Genomic DNA, 20,358 nt, shown 5'->3' with positions numbered 1-20,358 from the left:
CCAATCGAATTTGTGGGAATGTTTACGTCATGACCTTTAATACCGTGCAACCAATCAAAAGCTAGCCCGCCAAGCGTCAGTCCTCAGGTTCCCGCTACTGTCAAGAAATCTTATCGTAAGTAGCCATTAAATACCTTTCTTAAAATGGTTTATCGTGCATTTTATCTTTTACACGTTGGTGTCTAAGTGCATTTGCCTTACACGGGATGCATATGCCTTATGTCAACTCGTCCCGATTAGTCGTGTATCACGTATGCCGACAAAATGTCACGCTAGGCAAACTCCATTTTCTCAAGTCTCGAGTGAAGCGTCACTGGCCTCTTTGTTGCGCGTCAAGATAGCACCTTCTGTCATTTTCAGAAAGATACGCTCCGTTTCCGAAACAGAAGTTCCATGTACCGAGATTAGAATTGTATTCAATTTCGAAGAAAGTCACTTGAATGAAAATACACACAACCACCGGCTTCCGCTCACGACAAAGTCGGTCACTGCAACTGAGAGTTTGTCGTGCGAACAGTGGTTGTAAAAGCGTTATTGATATGCCTGTGAACTGGCCAAATGCGGACCAGACAAATGACATGAATCGCCAGTGCCGTTCTTTGTTTATGATTACTGTTGACAAAACATGTTTAAATTTTCCGTTTGAAAGAACAGGAAATATTTGCAGACCCCTTCTCTTCTGAAATTATGGTTTTGTTGTCAGCTGATTTTCGGCCGAATTGAGGCCACTGACGCGACCTAGTTTAACGGGAAAGTTTAAGTAAGTTCCCCATGTCTGCAGACTTGTATAAATATTGTTAAACAAAACGTGTAAGGAATGTTTGTTAGGACGATCCTATATATATGTTTAAAACTGTTCCGCATTTCTGTAAACAGTTGCTATGAGCATAGATATATAATTTGAAAGATTTCCACCCTTAGTCCCCATATTTTACACTCATTCCATGCCTAAGAACATGGGCCTTTGGTTTTTATTAAACCCCTCCCCCACCCCCATAGAATACAAAACAAACAGAAAAAACAAGATAATGAAAGAAACACCCCTCCCCCTAAATCAATATGTAGTCAAAAGGTCTGAAAATAAGTCAAAAGGTTTGAAAATAAGTCAGAAGGGTTGGAAAAAGTCAAATGGGCAGAAAATGAAAAGTCGTATAGGCCCCAAAAGTATTCAAATACATAGTAAATAGATTGTGATTAGTTGGTTGTTGTTTTTGTTGTTATTTTTTACATGGGAGTGTAACGTTTTTATTGTAAAGTATCTAAACTCAGTGTTTTAAATTTAACTAATGAACTCACTTCAGTTGACAATATGGTATATAACTTTTTATCATGGCCCTTCTACTTTCACTTCAGCCCTTTTGACTTCGCACTTCTTGGTCCATATATCCTTTGGACGTATTGACTAGCTCCCCTATTCAAGCAGTAGTTATGAGTGAACCCTTACCAACATAATGTTTCTACGATTTCAATAGTTGTCATTACAAATTGTCTTTTGAAGTGACCTGAATCAGTTATAGGCCTGAATAGTTTGTTGCTTAGATGTGCACTCGGGATTACTCATGCTATGTGATGGTAGTCAGTAATTAGTGAAAGCATACAAGGATACTCTTAAGAGCACTAAGGGATGTCAGAGTAACTTTGATATTAGATGCATGTTAGTGCTGATTTGCATCCAGGCGCTGATATGTATTTTATGGTATGCCAAATGCTGTTTATATTCCACATGCAGTGTAATAGGCATGAAAACTGTGGAATGTTTATCTGGTACTAGGGTGCTAATATTTCAGTGTTTTATTTAATTTTTTTTTATATTTGTCATTCAGATAGTAACAGATCAAAAATGGTCTTAGCTTCTGGCTCACGAGTACACAAAAATTCTGTTTGAAAATCATTGTTGAATTGTTTTATGTTTTAAAGCAATGTACGCCAATATCTCTTACCATTATTCAGATATTGCAGGAACAATCCTTGGGTACCCAGGAGTATTCAAGTTCAAGAAAATGGGTTCTTCATAGACTATGTTTAACAGCAGCTGATATTATTATGTGCTTCTCATCATATTTGGGTCCTTCTTTGCGCAATGCTTTATTTTCTGTTTGTTTTTGCTTGGGAAACCCACACACATAATCTCTAAATGAAGATCCTTTGCAAAAAATTCATATAAGATTAAAATTCTTCATCTCTTCAGCTATCCCTTGTTTGTCCCTTGTATCCACCCTCACTAGAGAATGAGGTGACCTTATGTTGTCCTTTTATTTCAGGTAGTGTTGACAACTCAACAGCCACCAAGATGCCAACACCAGCTAGAAAGGTGAGACAATATGGATTATTTTCCTTTTGGTCATGTGTGCTGTTTTATGAAAAAAAAAGTTTAATGTCAATCAACTCCTGTTTCTTTTACAAAGTTATGACTTTTCTAAGCTATGTAATATGATCATAACTGGCTTCATCATGTTCAGAATGTGCCACAGCCAGGCCTATTCACTTATGCCATCAGAAGTTATGACTGACTGGAAGATAGATAATCTGAAATATTGTTCATGAGAACTTGGATGAGTCACAAATGGTCACCGAAACTTTGTTGTAGTGAAATATAGCATAATTTACACACACAACACACAAATCTAGGGCTTTGTTCACAAGGCTCTTCAAAATTAAGTAGAGAATGCTGTTGTAACAGTATTCCATGTTTACCACTTACCTATGATGTGAAATACATGTTGCTTGTTGACTTCTTTTAGACCTTGTTAATTTCACAGAAAGTTACTTTTCAAACATTTGTCCATATGATTTAGTTCTCAGTTTTGGATCTCTATTATCTATGTTGATAGCAGGGATTTACATATCTGTATGAAAACAACGGATGCAACGAAATAGTTAAGTGTGTCCACAGGGACGCAGAAGTCTAAATGCTGTTTTTTTTTCTTTTTAAATGTTAATCAAGTAACAACAGGTCGTCGCAGAGTATGTTGCTAGATGGGTTATGGTATTATTAGCAATATTAAAGCATAGTGTTAATAATATTATATAAGTGTCAGGGATCCCTATTTTGACCCAGAACCCAGGGACCCTCAAATACAGGAGTCAGGGTAAATCCCTGGTTGATAGCAAGCCTTACTTTTAAAAAACCTATCTTTCTGCATGGGACCCTAGCAGGATTTGCATCAAAGAAATTAAATTTGACCGCAACTTTTAAAAAAAACTCGTTGAAGCAACGTTATGATGTAGCATTATATGACTTATGTATTTGAATTATGTCTTTGTAAAGAAACAGTTCAGTTCACTACATTCTGTAAATGAAAGGTTTTGCAAGTTTAGTGAACATAAGGGAGGTATTGAAAGAGGTTAAAGGAGAAATTTAGTATTTCTGTTTTCAATGACAGCCCAATGCTATAGATTTAGATATTTACAGAGTATCAGGGTCCATACTATTATCAACCTGATTGACCGTAGACTAATGTCGCATGTGATGGCCTCTAGGTTGTTTCATGCTTGGCATGTTTCTTTGGAAACCTGGCATTCAAGAAGAAAAATGACTTAACGATCTGGCAGGTGTATGAATGAATTCATCCTCTTTGTTAGTGTAACAGATGTGTTTATGTGTGAGTAACTCAATGAATTCTTAAAGTTTTGTGTTTAAATTTTGTATTATTTGTGGCAGAACTGTTTACTTAGAGATGATAGGCACATACATTTTGAAAGATTTGGTTTCATCACATTAAGACATTGGTGGGTTGGGGGTGGTTGTCTTTGATTTGTATTATTTTATTTTAAGTATTGAACAAAGGTTACAAGTTTTGGGTTTGTCTGTATGTTTGCTACATTTGTACCTCAGATGTTAGTCACCATTTCTTAATATACTTTTATGTAGGGGGATTATGATTTTCCAAACTGTAGCTTTTAAAATTTGGGTTATGACTCATACCCCATGTATGATTAATATAGGTGTAATGCTCTAAAATTAAATCCTGTTTTCAAGGCAAGCAGGGAGACTTTGAATGGTCTCATTGTGATGTCTTTCTTGCCCTCTCCAGTTATAGATGGATGGGTGTCACTTGGCTTCATCACCACATATTCATGACAGTGTGAGACTTAAATATTATTTCACTCATTACCATCTATTATGACATGTACATGCCTAGAGGCACTCAACTGTCGTTAATCACAAGATGCTAATGCCCTGGGACAGTATTCAAAAAAAAGTCTAAGATTTTCTTAAGTCATTAAAAATTGACTTTGCTAAGTCAGAAACTTCAGTTCATATTCACAAAGTGATTTAGTCAAAAATGTGTCTGAGGTTAGGTCAGTTAGAAACTTATGTTCATCGTTGTTAATAGGAAAATACCTGCAACAGAAAACTTCTGGTGGAACTCTTTAATGCAAGAATATAAAAAGTGGCGTCAAGCGGGGATTCCATTGTCATTTGTCACAAAAAAATCTGTGAGGATCTGATTTGATGCGAGTTCACTGACTGTCTCATATACAGCAAGGGACACAGTAGGTTGACTAACTCCATTGTTATAACTGTTACATAGCTAGAATGTTTCAGTGGCTAGGAATGACAGTGTCAAAAGTGTTTTCACAGTGGCATCAGCTGCATGATTTCTTGCTGTGTGAGGCTGGATGGCTAAATCAGCCATCCTTTCGAGACCAAATCAGCTACAATCTGGCTAAACGATGACATTTTATGAGTTCTTCATCACTTATGTCTTCAAAACGTCTACTTCTTTGATGGTGAATTCATCTTTTGGTGTGTCTGGCGACCATTTTTGTCAACTGACTTAATTTACACGCATAGAGTTAAGCCTATCCAACAGCTGGCTTTGGATTTCAGTCGAAAATTACACAAACTTAAGTCTAATACTTTTTGTGAATATGAATGCAAAAATACAGTCTCAAATCAGTGCCTAAGTTTTTATTTGGAATATAAGTCATTTTTTAAACTGAAGTCATTTTAAGAGTACCACCCCTGATTAGTATGTTAAATGATAAATGATTGAGCATTCATGTGTTGATAAAATCACGATAGGCATGATTTCAGCATTGATGGGCAACATGCTTGCAAAGCTTTTGAACATGTTCTAACCTGGCCATAATTTTATGCATGTATTTGTGACATGTTGCATGTGGTGAAGTTGAATGGCTCGATGAAAGGACCAATCATGCATTTGTCCCCCCGTCCTCACCCACCCCCAACCATTATGTAATGAAGGGCTGTCAGCAAGTTTACACATGTAGAGAGGGACTAATAGGGTCTATTGTCAGGGTCACAGTCACACTGTCTGTGCCCAAAATCTGTGATGTAATCTGTATTGTGCTACACCCCCACAACCTGTTGCCCAGCTGGATTGCACATATTGGGAGCAGGGACTAGCTATCGTGTAGTACTGTACTATACATACATTACAAGGAATACAAGATGACTACCGGAATGGTAATGCCTAGAAATCGAATCAGTTAGAATTCCAAGTTTATTGACCTTAAGCAAATTTTGTGTGTGTGGGGGGGGGAAGACATATTTTTCTATGTCTTTTTGCTATTTATCCCCAGTAAATTCTGTTGATAAACATTACATTCCATATGTAACATGAGAATATGATGGAAATGGTGTGGTGCCAAGAGCATGTTTTGGGAAGCAGACTGAAGTTTTTGGCACAGGTTGACCATGCTAGTAGCCAGCTCCCTCTTCAGTGATCGTGTTATTTTCAGTTACATATAATCAGTGTGCGAATTCAGGATGTTAGTGGGGGTTGGGTGGAGAGGGGTATTTTCTTTTTTTTTCATAACAAGTTCAACCACTGGTTAAATACTTGTTTAGCAGACCTCCCTCATGATAAATGATGAAAGATTCTATATCAGTTATGCATTACATTTATTTATGAATCTCAGTTATATGGTTACTGCTTCATAATAGATTTATGAATATGAGTACACAAAGGCTTCTGCTTGTAACAAGTGACCAGTTATAGGTGCAAAGTGTTACCTGAAGATAACCAGCAACTTGCTAACATACACCAGTGCAGGTTGTAAATTGCAAAATTGCACCCAGATACGTCGTCTCTAGAAAGCTGTATCATTACTATATTAGCATGAACTGTAACTTCAAAAGAGCATATTTTCTTATACATGCTGTCAGAATAACTTTCATTTTTTGTTTTTAATTCTATAGGTCTTTAACATGGAAAAATATCACTAAACCAACAGCATGTTTTAGGCAAGTGTAATTACCAGAAATCATGATAATGTAATCACGTGTAGCTGTCCTGAACATACTCATGGTCACCCTGCATAAATGTGCCTTTACTAATTTCTTCAGTTGCTTATTGTTCAAGAAATATCTGTGTTATTATTGTGAAGTCTTTTCATGATAAGTGACAAATGAATTTATGGGAAGGTTGAAAGTAAAGCATGTTTTGCGTTCAGAACTGACAGAAGTCACAAATTTGTTTTCTTTCTTTTGTAATATTTTTCTATGCAGAAGATTTTCAGGCACATAGTCTTCTTTTCATCTAAACCTTAATAGTTTCTAAAGAGTTGGGTTAAATCTCCTTTATTAAATATTTGCTGACTGCTGTTTGATATTCAGTGTATGTTAGATTCTGTATATCCAACTAGTGACAAGGGTTTGTGAATTTGACCCCCATTTCAAGTTAATTGTGCATTGGGGTGTACAATTGAATCGTGCAACGTGGATAATTTGAAAGCCTTATTGTATGAAAGCATGGAAGCCAAATACCTGCCATTCTCCATTGAGGAAGGCTTTTGTCGCTGAATCTTTCAAAATAAGAGGTGAAAAATGTCTAATGAATGGGTCTGCTGAGAAAAAGGATGATAAGTTCAAGGTAATCTTCATAAATACAGTCATACGATTTTGAAGATACATGACTTATTATGATGGCCCTGAGGATACCTTTAACAACAAGCTGCAGGGGCTGAAGTTAAATGGTTCGTAGTCACCACAGGTCTCTTCCTTTTTGTGTTGGGGTTTGAAGATACTGGTGGAAACAAAATAGGAATAATGTTTCGGAGAGTAATCTCTTAAAGAAATGTCCATGCTGTCTGTCAAGAGAAATTAAAATAATGAGAAAATATGTTTGTTAATTTTAAAGAAAACTCAAAGGTTCCTATTAATTTTTGTCGTTGTGATTACTAGCTAACATACTCAGTGGGAAGAGTAATATTCTGTCTAAAAGATAAATAAATAAAAGGATCTATATTCTCTTCCTGTGACTTTAGGATGTTTCATTCACCAAATTAATTTAAATAAAAAACGAACAAACATACAAATGAAAAAAAAAAAGACATTGTAAATTCTGCAGAAGTTTTCTGTGAAATAGGCAGTCATTTGCTGCAGACATGGCACTGGATGGCATCTGAGCATGTCCTGGGCCCTGTTTCACAAAACTCTCCTATGCCTAAGATCTTGTAACTTTCCTTGTAGCATTTGTGCCTCCTATGTTACATTATGCCAGTTATAAATTCTACGAGAAAAGTTACGAGATCTTAGGCTTATGGGAGTTTTGTGATACAGGACCCTGATATATACATGCTAGGATGATTGGTGGAAGCATTAAGAGACCATTGTTTTCAGGGCGATTCTTAAAGCAAGTCCTTGCAAATAGTTTGATAGAAATTTGCCTTTTTTGTAGTAATTTTCAACAGTATGAGTATTTTTTCCTTAGCTAGCCTGATAAAGATTCTTAGTTAAGAATGCTGGATAGATCCCTGCCCACCTATGATTAGTAAACCTCTGACCTGAATGTGTATGAGGTAGTGACCACTACATGTAAACGATAAAGCGACAACTTGGTGACCTTTTGTTAGATGTCAAGTGTCACAAACATGCCTGTATCCGGATATGACTCCATCTTGAATGTCCAACATTCCACATGGGTTCACCCATATCGTATTTCCAATATTTGAAAACAGTGATAGTAAATATGCTGCTATAGGGGTTATATTGTTAAAGTTACTGCCTGAACACTGTTGAAGCAGAGATGGTAAATATTGTAAATTTTGATAACCAGTGTTTAATAACTTCATTTTGTAAATATCCTTCCCAGCCACACTCCTATGAATAGCAATTTAATATGAACACTTTGTAAAGTTCAAATGATAGGAGACTCATGAAGGTCCTTGTTAGAATATTTGCCTTCAATAATCCATGCTTGTCATAATGGTGGTGATTAATGAAATCAGGTGGTCAGACTCATTGACTTGGTTGACCCATGTCATCAGTTCCCAATTGTGCAGATCAATGCTCATGTTGTTGACCACTAGATTGTCTGGTGTGGACTCAATTTTTTACGGACTGCCACCATATAGCTGGAATATTGCTGAGTTCAGCAACTCAACTCACTCACTCACTCATTCTCTGTAATCTGAGCAAGAAATGTTATTCTGAAAGTCATGAAGCTGGCATCTGTGAAAAATGTTTTTAGATCCTTATATTCATCCTTACTGTAAATTGTTATTGTGATCATAGGAGATCATCTGTGGCTCATGGAAAGTAAGCTCACTCAAAATTTAGTCAAATGATAACCAGTGTATGAAAAAGTGTCTGCCCGGTGGCCTGCAGCTTGCCAGTTACATGGCGGGCTTACAACTTTATTATAGCCGGCCCTGTGCGTATTACATTTTCCAAGGGTATATGTTTGACCGTGTCATTGACTACGGGAAATATGTCCAAAATAATTTACAGTTGTGGTAACTAGATGATGTCTGTATAGTTCATGATCAATCAAACTTCCACAGATCAACCTACCCATTTATCTAATACTAAATGTGACTAGTCTAAAGAATGCTCTCAGCCATTGAATAATGTCATTCTTTTCTGATTGCAGTGACACTAAGTGAAATAACAGTGACCACCATGTCATGGTTTTATTAAATTTGCTTTTGCACATGTTTAAGTTTACCTCACTACACGTAATTCATTCATTACGTTCTTTTAACACCATGTCTCAATTTCCTTTATTTAATTCAGGGCTGGTTAAATGTTAACAGAGCCGGCAACATTTTTCAGTTATCAGCCCTGTGCACTTTCTGTCTTTTTGTAGGAGTTTCATACGCTGTGAGATGAATGAACATGCTTGCCGATTTAGTTGAATGAATCCTATTGCCTTGATTGATACCATGAAGATGTCAATAGCTGCAGTGCCCAGGTGTCACTGTTTACTTGTTGAGTATCTTCAGTATTCAAGGACCACAGCATAAAATTAAAAAGCCTAGTTTTCTTGCATGCAAATCTGTATTATCAAGGGACAAGCTTTTATTAGACAGATTTTTACACTTCAGACAGAAATAGGCAAATGCATACAGAGGTATAACATGACAGCTATGGGTAAAGAAACAACATTAACCGCACATTATTAATCCTAAACTGGTCTTCAACAACCCATCCTTGTTGAAAGAAGTTTAATCTATCCGTCAGACTTGGCTTCTTGGCTGTTACAATTCATTCTACCATGACTTCAGTAAAGACTGGATTGTGATTGGTTAATCAAAGTCATTTAGAGGTTATATAGCTCTGATTTTCCAACACATTATGTATTTGTTTAGAATCTGATTAATGCGGTTATGGTAGAATGGAGATAAACGTAATGTTCAGTTTTAAATCAAATTTAGAGCTATTATAATTTTGTTATATACCTCTGATTTTCCAACACAGTATGTTTATCTTTTAACTGCATCACAGTCCAGAGATCGATACTCATTGTGTCAGTCACTAGATTGCCTGGTTCTGGCTCAATTATTTATAGAGCTTTAAAATTACTGCTGAACAGTAAACTTGCCTTGTCAAAGTACAGCATAGAACCCAAGTATGTTGAAGCTTCAAGGGATCAGTGCATTGTTAGAATCACTGTTGGGTCAACAGTATAGGTCACAAAAGGAACTGTTACTACAACATGTGTGACATTATTTTATTGATACATTAATGGACAAATTAATAAATACAAGTAAAAATGTTTTTGCAAGAATAAGGCAGGGGGCATTCAGTGTGCCAGGAGAATGGAGATATACTGAGAATCAAACTTGTCTCTGAAAATCAGACTTGTCTGCAAGGTTATGGTAAATTAATTATCAGTGTGCAAATTATGTACACATGTTGAGGGTCCAGGTCAGGGACAACCTTAATAAGTTAATGTTCAAGATGTATATCGTGTCATAATATTCTGTTACCACTTGAATAGACATTAAGAATCCAAGGAGGGAAAGAAATGTGCAAATGAACATTCTACTGTACAGTTGTACCCCATTTTGGGGTTTGCATATGACCTAAAATATGTCAAAATGGGTGTTGAAATAAATTTATTTTCACAAGAAGACATGGTGCTTGTTTACCTTAAAGGAGACATTTGCTTATTGTGCCTATTTTGGCAACTTGTGAAACTTGTTTTAAAATACCACTGATGCAGTTACAAAATTGTAGTGGCATATTCATTCAGAATTGATACTACAAGTATACTTGTGAGAAGCAGTCAGTGTTAACGTTAAACAAAGAAGTAAATAAACTGATCACGAAAGGTCAACCACTCATTGTTAGTGTCACATCATGTGTAGCTTTGTATAGAAACCTGAAACAGGATATAACTTGGCTGGACAAATCTATATATAGCATACTAGTTTCCCTCAGCTGATACTAATGCAAATATCAGCAGTCAGAGGTCACTGTGGTATCGCTTGTCTATTTATGTCTTCCCATTTGAGTGGTGTGATCATCTGACCAGGTGCTTTTTCTTTCATTGATGTTTTGTAACACCTGACATTTTAAATACCTTTCATCATGATGATGGCAAAGATTTTACTTTAGGTCAGTATTATACTTTGTTTAACAGATTTACTTATTCAGTCAACAAGGGACAGGATTAAGTTCCAAGCATGTGAGTTGGGTTTGGGAAGTTTGACATAATGTCTCTGTCCAGGTTTATTCATGTCCAGCATTTTGTATATCAGGAGGTCTGAAGGCTGTGGAACATTGTTAGTATTTTCCCATTGCATTGCTGTATTTTTTCACCATATATTGCCTCTGGTCACCATTGTAACCATGGTAACAGAGAACTGTTATTGATTTCTGAATATGATTTTTAACTTAAAATAGTACCATGCAGTTAGCATTAATACAGTTGTTGCTTCTTTTGATTCTAGTAGTTACTTCAGTATATGTTAGCATCCTGTTAGCAACAGTAATAGGAAAAAGTAGCCATGTCTGAGACAACAGAATTTTAGACATTACATTTAGATTTTAGTCAAGGCTCTTATTCTAGAATAGGCCTTTAGCGACCCATGCTTGCCATAAAAAGCGACAATGCTTGTTGTAAGAGGCGACTAACGGGATCAGGTGGTCAGACTCGCTGACTTGGTTGACACATGTCATCAGTTCCCAATTGTGCAAATCGATGCTCATGTTGTTGGTCAACATTGGATTGTCTGGTCCCGACTTGATTATTTACAGACCGCCACCATATAGCTGGAATATTGCTGAGTGCAGCGTAAAACTAAACTCACTCACTCTTATTCTAATGTTACCTAATGTAACTTGTCTGATTGCATTACTTAGTGACTGATCACTCTGTGTAGGTTAAGTCGCCTCCTTCAAAGAGCCGGAGCAAGTCCCGCAGTAGAAGCCGAAGTCGTGGTAGATCCACAGGAAAGTCATCTCGGTCAGCATCCAAGTCCCCAGCCAGGACAAAGTCCAAGTCTCCATCAAGGACACAGTCCAAATCTCCTTCTAGAGCATCACGGACACGAGAAAGAACCACTGTTGTCAAGAAGGAAATAGTGGTTACTCCTACCAGGCAGTCAACACGGATTGCTGATCTTGTTGATCACGAGGTATGCTTAGTTACTCTATTGTGAGTGGCATTTGACATGCTGCTGTGGACAGGTTTTTAGTTGTATCACTGCATGTTATGTCAGTGTGGACGGAAAACATATTTGATGTAAGATGTTTTACATTTCAAGGATTAAAAGAAATTTGTCCTTGAGTCCATTTTAGGATTGTAATTTGATTTAAGCATGCTCATTCTTCAGATTGAAATATCTAGCATGACATTTGAACAAATAATCTAGTTGACAGTTGGAATTTTATCAGGACTTAGTTCAAGATTATATTTTGTCATGTTTTCAATGCATTTTTGATTACTAACACAAACGAGCAAATCTTCAACCTTGCTAATAGCCTCTCTGCTGTTCCCATTTGTTTGCTAATGCCGGTTTTGTTTCCCAGCTCCTTCACTGTGAAGACTTGCAGCTGGAGATTAAGAACATGTATTTCACTGTGTTTCTTCTAATCCAGAAAAAGGTATCCTTGCGGTCCGTTGAGCAGTTAAAGACAGAAGTCCGCAACAACATGGCTGACAAGAAGGAAAAGGGAAAGTCAGCACCCATGACAAGGGTGACTGAGTTTGGGGGTCCTATTGGGGCAGTGTTCATTACCCTATCTCTACCACTGGTCATGTACTACATCAACTTAGCATGCACAAAGGTAAGGGAAGATCTGGGTGAAAATGAGTAACCCATGCTTATCGTAAGGGATGACTAACAGGACTGGGTGGTCAGGCTCCCTGACTTGATTGACACACACATTCCAATTGTATAGATCAGTTCTTATGCTATTGGTCACTGGATTTTCTGGTCTAGACTTAATTGTTTACAGAGTGCCATAATATACCGGGAATGTTGCTGAATGCCACAAACACCAAGCAAACAAAATACCACTCAGTTCAAAGTACCCAACATTTGTTGGTTATAGTTGTGTATACTGAATTGAAATTTAAAGTTACCATATACTTGTAATTTGCTTTTATGGTATTTAAATCTTGGGACCATCTCAATCTCTGCTTTCAATATTAGATCATTGACAACAACCCTTTACCTTGCTTGATATCAAGCAATGGCTGACTTTGAAGCGGCTCAGGTTTCAGATTTCCATTATGTGTCTTGTAGGCCAAGTGCTCCATCCTAGAACTTCCCAAGATGCCAAAGAACCCTTGGATTCTGTTTGACATGGAGGCCACACTGTTGTTCTTTGGTTGGCTAGCATTCCAGGCTGTCCTAGCCTTGATTCCTATTGGTCAGGTTGTGGATGGACAGCCATTACAGTCTGGAAAACGTCTCAAGTACAGATGTAACGGTAGGTTCAATACATCAGGTGATGTTTCATGACAAAGGTTTAATATTTGTGAAAGGTGATATTCAAACTAAAGAGAAATATTTTGTATCAGTATTTTGTGTCTCATTGCCTGCTTTTTACATGAACAAATTTAGGAACAGATTGTGTAAGTACTGAGGTACATAGTGGGTAATGAGTAATGAAACTGAATGTCTGAAAGTCAGCTGCTGTCTGAAAGTCAGAATATGAATATGTTCGCATGGACTCAGCTGTGCGCACACGCATGCACACACACACACACACGCCACTGAGTCTTAACAAAACCTAGAAGGAGGTAACCTTTGAGCGACCAATGACTGTCCAATCAAACGCGAGACGGTTAAATAGATTTAACTAATCAGACAACAACTACTATTTAGGGATCGGAGGGACTTTCAAAATATCCAGGTCACTGACAGATCTCTCCACAAACAAAAATCCGCACAGAACACAGTTATTTGACCTACAGTATATACACTTTGGGGTTTCTGTTGACATGGTTACCATTAGCTAATATTTCGGCCAGATAGCATCCTTGAATATTGCCAAAAAAACTATTTTCAGCAACTGTTTACTCACCGTTGTTATGATTGTACGTATGCCGTGTGCTTTTGGTTTATTTAAATAATAACAGAATGTCTTCTTCAATAGCCAGGCAAGTTACTGAAAGCTATATTGTTGTGAAACAGTGCCAATGATAAATGATACTCTGCTGTAGGCGTTTATCTGAATGGTCTTGTCTTTCAGGTTTCTTTGCCTTTGTGGCAAGTGTGATTGCATTTGGTATCTGTGTGTACTTTGATGTGCCACTTGTAAAAATGGTTCATGCCAAGTTCTACCGCATCATGACGTCTGCCATCCTGTTCAGTTTCATCCTCAGCATCTTCCTGTACATCAAGGCGAGAACTGTTGCTGCAAGCCAGCTTGCACCAGGTGGAAATACCGGTATGTTCACACACCAGTCATGGTTGTGATGGTCCAACATGTTGCAATTCCAGTCCATAGAGCACCTATGATGAAATTATCTTGAACTAATTATGTCCAGCTGATACCAGAGATTCTGAAATCCCATTACCCAATGCCCAGGACAAGTCAGTTTTCATTTCAGACAATCAGATAATGGTATCTTACTTATCTGTGTGCTACTAAATAATTTCCACTAATGGTTTCAAACTGCAAATAAACTTGAATTTCATTCCACATCTGCTCATAATGTAACAGTTAAATTTCACAGTAATAATAAGTAGAGTTATTCTTTGAAATTTATCACTCTCACATAAATATACTCTTAAAAAATAAGTAGGGGATCTTCATTTTATTGGTTTTTTAACACTTAGAATATTTAGGAGACTTATCGGAAATTATTAGTCGGGGCCCCCGTTTCACAAAACTCTCGTAAGTCTAAGATCTCGTAACTTTTCTCGTAGCATTTGCACCTCCTATGTTACAGTATGCCAGGTACAAGAGCTACGAGAAAAGTTACGAGATCTTAGGCTTACGAGAGTTTTGTGAAACAGGCCCCAGGACAAGTTACTTTGCTCTGTGGCAAGTGGCTTTTAAAAAGATTTTGAATCCCTGTTAATCGATGTTCACAATGGAATTATGGAAACCTTGATCCATGGATTTTGGAAACTTGTCCCTACTTGATGCACAAATTATCAGGTACTATTCAGCTAAAAAGCTGCTTATAACAAGCTACAAGTTTCTCTATTCAGATGATTATGGAATGGTTGTTCCCTTTTCACAACAGCTGGAGAAGAGAAAAAATATGCGTCAACTTTTATTGAAATATTTTTGTTTCAAAACTTGCTTGTGTAGTCCAAAAGGTAATTTGGGTCCTGTGGACTTCATTTTTGGTGTAGATGGCAAGAGTCAACAAATGTGCTCATCATTTTTAAATAGTGCTCTTGTTTTGTTTTGGAAAGGCTGTACTTTTACTATTTATTTTATTCCAGGTTTTACTGAACTTCTGTTTTTCAGGAAATGTACTTTATGACTTCTTCATTGGACATGAACTGAACCCCAGGATTGGCAGCTTCGACCTGAAGTTCTTCTGTGAGCTGAGACCAGGCCTGATTGGCTGGGTGATTCTCAACTTTATCTTTGTGCTGAAGGCTTACCAGGACACTGGTGCTTTCCCCCCGGCACTGACACTAGTGGTGGCTTTCCAGACACTCTATGTTGCTGATGCTCTGTGGTTTGAGGTAAGGCACAGTCACTTTCTTCACACCAGGTTGGGATAGCTCCACAGTTCCTGATGCTTGCTGTAAGAATTGATGAAAATCATGATCATAAGATCTGTAATGTGTGAACTGGCTGATTACATTCTAGGCCAGGTGACTTAAGACTCGTAGTACTGTTGAACAAGGTGATGCGAACTACCGAGTATGAATCAGAGACTATTTTCAGGACTTTGATAAAGGTAGAATTTTGTTGACCTTCACTCATTTTGTCTCTTCATTAAATAAATAAATCAGTCAATTAATCAATCTATCAGATCACAAATTTTTGCAGTATCTAACCATGTTCTAAATCTGTAACCTTGAGTCAGTTTTTTTTCTGACAATGATCCATCTCTCATGTACAGGATGCCATCCTGACCACAATGGACATCATCCACGATGGGTTCGGCTTCATGTTGGTGTTCGGAGACCTGGCCTGGGTTCCCTTCCTCTACTGTCTCCAGCCCCGATTCCTCCTGGACAATGACCCCAAACTAGCCTGGTACTCACTAGCTGGGATTGCTCTTCTCAATGGTGAGAATTAAAGATATGTGTTAGGTTTGGTTCAGATTCCAGACATACCTGAAACAGGAAGATGTCATTAAAACTTCTATTTTATGTACATGATGTACCTATGAAAATCCCTACACACTTAATACTTTTGTGTAAATTTTGGAAAGTAACCATATCAAAGCTCAAGCTGTTAGAATGATTATCCAACAACTAAGAGATCTTACTTCCAGTGAAAGGTTCATGGATAAATGCAGATTGAATTAAGTATTTAAGCCAGCCTTAGTTAGAATTGTTCTCCTGCAACCCATGCTTGTTGTAAGCGATGACTAACTGAATTGGGTGGTTGGCAACTAACTGAATTGGACGTCATCCTGTCCCAACTGTGCAGATTGATGCTGTTCATAGACTAAACATGATTCAGACCACACCCATATACCATAGCTGGAGTATTGCAGAGTATGTTATAACCCGCAAACCACCCAAACAAAAAGCCTGCAATCTGTTCATTCTCTGTAGACCCATGAAGGTCCAGGGTAGCATAGGCCTTCAGCAAACCCATGCTTGCCATAACAGGCAACTGTCCTCGTAAGAAGTGACTAATGGGATTGGGTGGTCAGGCTCGCTGATTTGGTTGCCACATGTCATAGGTTCCCAACTGCACAGGTCAATGCTCCTGCTTTTGATCACTGGATTATCTGGTCCAGACTCAATTATTTACAGACCGCCACCTCAACTCACTCACTCTCTCACTCTTTGTAATCTGAGCAAGAAAGGTTTTTCTGAAAGTCATGAAGCTGGCGTTTTTAGATCCTTATATTCATCCTTACTGTAAATTGATCATAGGAGATCGTCTGTGGCTCATGGAATTTGCTTTTAAAAATATGTCTGCAATATTAGGTTTAAGGAGATAGATGTAAATGTGTTTTCTATTCACTTTTGTTTATCTCTTCTTACAGTGTTCGGCTACATGACCTTCAGGCGAGCTAACTCACAGAAGAATGAGTTTAGGAAAAATCCTTTCCACCCAAGTCTTGCAGGTTTGTTTAGCTACTCATCCACAAGTGAAAGAAGTAGGTCTTTCTTTCAGGTAACAGCTTTTATATCAACATTTGTCACTATAAGTACTTGTAAGTGAATTGTATTTAAGATATCTTGATTGCTATAGAGTCAAAAGTAAAGAAAACTCTGCTTATTCATTGTGCAACACATCTAAGGCAAATGAAGGTGATTGATAGACAGTTCCATCCTTGGAACATTTAATCATTTGCAGGTTTTAAAAACTTTGGACCAAAACTGATACCCTCAAAAGAGGGTATGGAGTTGTCAATGTATTCTTTAATCACATTCAAGATTTGACCCTGATAACAAATGTTTGCACTTCAGACTTGGAATCCATTCCCACGTCATCAGGGAAGCGTCTGCTGGTTGGAGGTCTGTGGGGGATGTGCAGAAAGCCTAACTACCTCGGAGACCTGATGATGGCCCTGGCCTGGTCCTTGCCTTGTGGTGAGTTCATTATTTAAGAAATGGTACTTATAGGCACACAGCCAGAAACTTGTTTCAAATCCTAGAACTTTATATCCTCATTTCTAATGCATCTTTGCTTAGACCATATTGGTCTGAACTAAAGGAATTGCTGTTGTGAAAGTTGTTAAGAAATGACATCACTGTACATTGTAGGTTAGATCATAGATGAATAACCACACTCACTTTCTAAGGTGTGAATTTCCTTGAACTTTATTCTCTTGAAATATATTTTCTTCCAGTGTGTATCTAACATTATGTTCATCAATCCCTACCAGGTCTGACTCTTCTCCCTTACTTCTACCCGGTGTACTTTGCAATCCTGTTAGTGCATCGTGAACGACGGGATGGGGCACAGTGCCAGAAGAAGTATGGCTCAAGCTGGAACCGCTACTGTGAACGTGTCCCCTACCGAATCATTCCATACGTTTACTGAGCTAGTGTTCACCAGCTGATAATGCTCATATTGTACTTCAAAGTGGTGTTGCATCCAGGCTTGAATGGCCTGCTAAATTAACATGTGAAAATAAAAACTTGAGTATTTGAGGAGGTAGATTTGGATAGAAAGTTTCATGGATATTAAGCAGGCTTGACATAGTTCTCCTTTTTTTTTTCATAGTGTCAACTCAAATACAAATATAATAGAGTTGTGACATGATACTTTAGTACATTAAATAAAACATAAGTCTCAGATTATTTGAAACAAAAAAAAGAAGAGCATATTGTTTTGATGGAAGTCTGCATTACATCAGATCGTTTGGTTAGAATTCTGATCAGTACTTATACTGGCAATTCCTGGATACAGCACTGTCATACTTAATGTTTCTTTTAACACTATTTGCAGCTTACCAGGGAGGAAAATCAAAGGACATGGGGATCATAATATCTTTAATGGCAGCACTATTTTAAATGTTTTAGATTTTTTAAAAGAAGATTCCATATACTGAACACTTGATTTTTACCATGAATCATATTAACTAACTTGAATATTGATTATTTAGAGAATATTTGCCATAATGAAATTTTATATTGAGCCAGTGAGTGCTAGTTCTTAATGGATTTTTCTGTCTTAATGTTAGATTTTAACATCCCTGCCATAATTGACATTTTGTCTGCAACTTCTCATCACATCATGAAACATCAATGACAATCCTGGTGATGTTGCAATAACTTATCATATCACTGCCAGTATGAAGTGTTGAATACTGTCATGGCATACGTTATTCACAGTTAGGGATCATATGAAATGCCTTATGTGAGGAATAACATCATTCACTTATTTTCTTTTTCAATGAAACATGAATATTGTTTCAGCTGCGTTTGCTCAACTGTTCATTTCAAGTATTAAATAGGAGTAATAACATTAAGATTGCTGATAATTTCATGACCATTTGCCCCTGCCCGATAATTCATGCTCTGTACCTCCATTGATGCAATTCATGTAAATAGTTATATTATTTGTACATATTTTATGTATTGTGTGCGTAATGTGTTTGTTCCTGGTTTTAAATATAAGTTCAGCTCTGGATGGCGTGGTTACTTAATTTATCTTTCGTCGTATCTGGGTATAATGTTTGAAACGCCTTTCTAATTGAATTTTTAGTTAAATTTCTGAATTGACCTTTTAGACTTGTCATTTGTGTTTGTTAACTCTCCATTTTGATGGAAGACAGCTACTTTCAAATGTATATATTTGATATTTAAAATATGGAATGTTTCATCAGTAGCTTTGTCCTAGAATCAGTGTTGTCCCCATGCCAAAATAGTGTTAGATTTTAACATCTCAATAGAAACATGAAATCTTGCCACAGTTTTATGGCAAAGAACAAATTTGTTATGATCATTCTGATATCACTGCAGACATTCGATACTGAAACACATGCTTCCGTCTGCTGAAAATGCTTTTTCAGCAACATATCATGGAAAAGAATAATGTTCTGTGTTATTGGTATGTTCACTGTTTTCAAAATTATCTGTGTACAGTGTTAAATTGGGGAAGTCAATGAGGCCGTTGTCACAATCTTCATGCAAAAACATCTAAATACTATGTCCTCATTGACCTCCCATCATTTCAGACTCTGCTTCATCTGCATTGTGTGTGGACGACACAAACCGTCCCAACTAGTGCCTTAAGCATTCCAATCCCAGAAATTCAAGCCAGATCTTCTCTGCCCCACAGGTTCCAAGCTATATCAAAACAACCTTTTGGTGGGAAATATAACCAATATTGATCATGAAATAATTATTTTTATGGCTATGTCTGTGGGGCAGGTGTTTGAGATCAGCTGTTTTTCCTGGAGGAATCATTCCTGCTGAAGAAACTATCTGCATGCCTTGCTCTTTTGCCGCTGCCATGTTATCCAGACCATGCTAACACTCAGCATTACCACCGCTACTATCATGTACATGTACATCAGTATTACGTCACCCACCATTGTTCACTGTCCAGATCAGTTGATGCTCCCTGGTATAGAAACAGACCCTGGTATCCAATTATTGTGGTTCATTGTTACACAGAAGTTCCTTGTTTAATTATTGTCACGGCAGGCATAAAATGTCTGAAGATCATCAGAAAGCTGCTAATGTAGTGTTAAAGTTAATCTGCTCATTTGGCAAGGAAGTATTTTCAGTGTGTCGGTATAATATGCATCTAGGACAGGTGGAACTTTTTCACATGGCCTAATATGTCCTATCATAACAATAAATATAGAGGAGTATATTCATCACTACTGGAAAGGATTTTACAGGTTCATTCTGACTTCAATTTGCAATAGGTGTGTACAGCGGACAGTGGACTTATACACCAGTAATCATGTTTACAGGTACTACTGTGTATCGTGGCATATTGTAATGTGTATGTTTTGCATACTGGATAATCATACATGTGTTATGAATGAAGTTATAAACATCTTTAGAAAATAAAAATAGATTTTTATTTAAAAAACA

General features: G+C 37.3%; 1 protein-coding gene across 2 annotated transcripts; it reads left to right on the top strand.

Annotated features, from left to right (window-relative positions):
* Window positions 1–38: 38 nt before the first annotated feature.
* LOC137293597 (delta(14)-sterol reductase TM7SF2-like) lies at window positions 39–20,358 on the top strand. 2 transcript variants are annotated; one of them, XM_067824234.1, is made up of 11 exons: window positions 39–115; window positions 2,262–2,311; window positions 11,581–11,835; window positions 12,299–12,487; window positions 12,949–13,135; window positions 13,901–14,098; window positions 15,134–15,357; window positions 15,741–15,909; window positions 16,845–16,925; window positions 17,272–17,394; window positions 17,691–20,358. In XM_067824234.1, the coding sequence occupies exons 2-11, from the start codon at window positions 2,291–2,293 to the stop codon at window positions 17,846–17,848; spliced, it is 1,605 nt and encodes a 534-aa protein (XP_067680335.1). In that variant the 5' UTR covers window positions 39–115; window positions 2,262–2,290; the 3' UTR covers window positions 17,849–20,358. The 2 variants fall into 2 exon arrangements, with proteins under 2 accessions (XP_067680335.1, XP_067680334.1); XM_067824233.1 differs by having other exon boundaries at window positions 69–119; window positions 2,266–2,311.

The sequence above is a fragment of the Haliotis asinina genome, chromosome 8, assembly GCF_037392515.1.
Source record: "Haliotis asinina isolate JCU_RB_2024 chromosome 8, JCU_Hal_asi_v2, whole genome shotgun sequence".
Taxonomy (NCBI): Eukaryota; Metazoa; Mollusca; class Gastropoda; order Lepetellida; family Haliotidae; genus Haliotis; species Haliotis asinina.
Note: the sequence above shows the minus strand (reverse complement) of the source record. Positions and strands in the feature narration are given on the sequence as shown.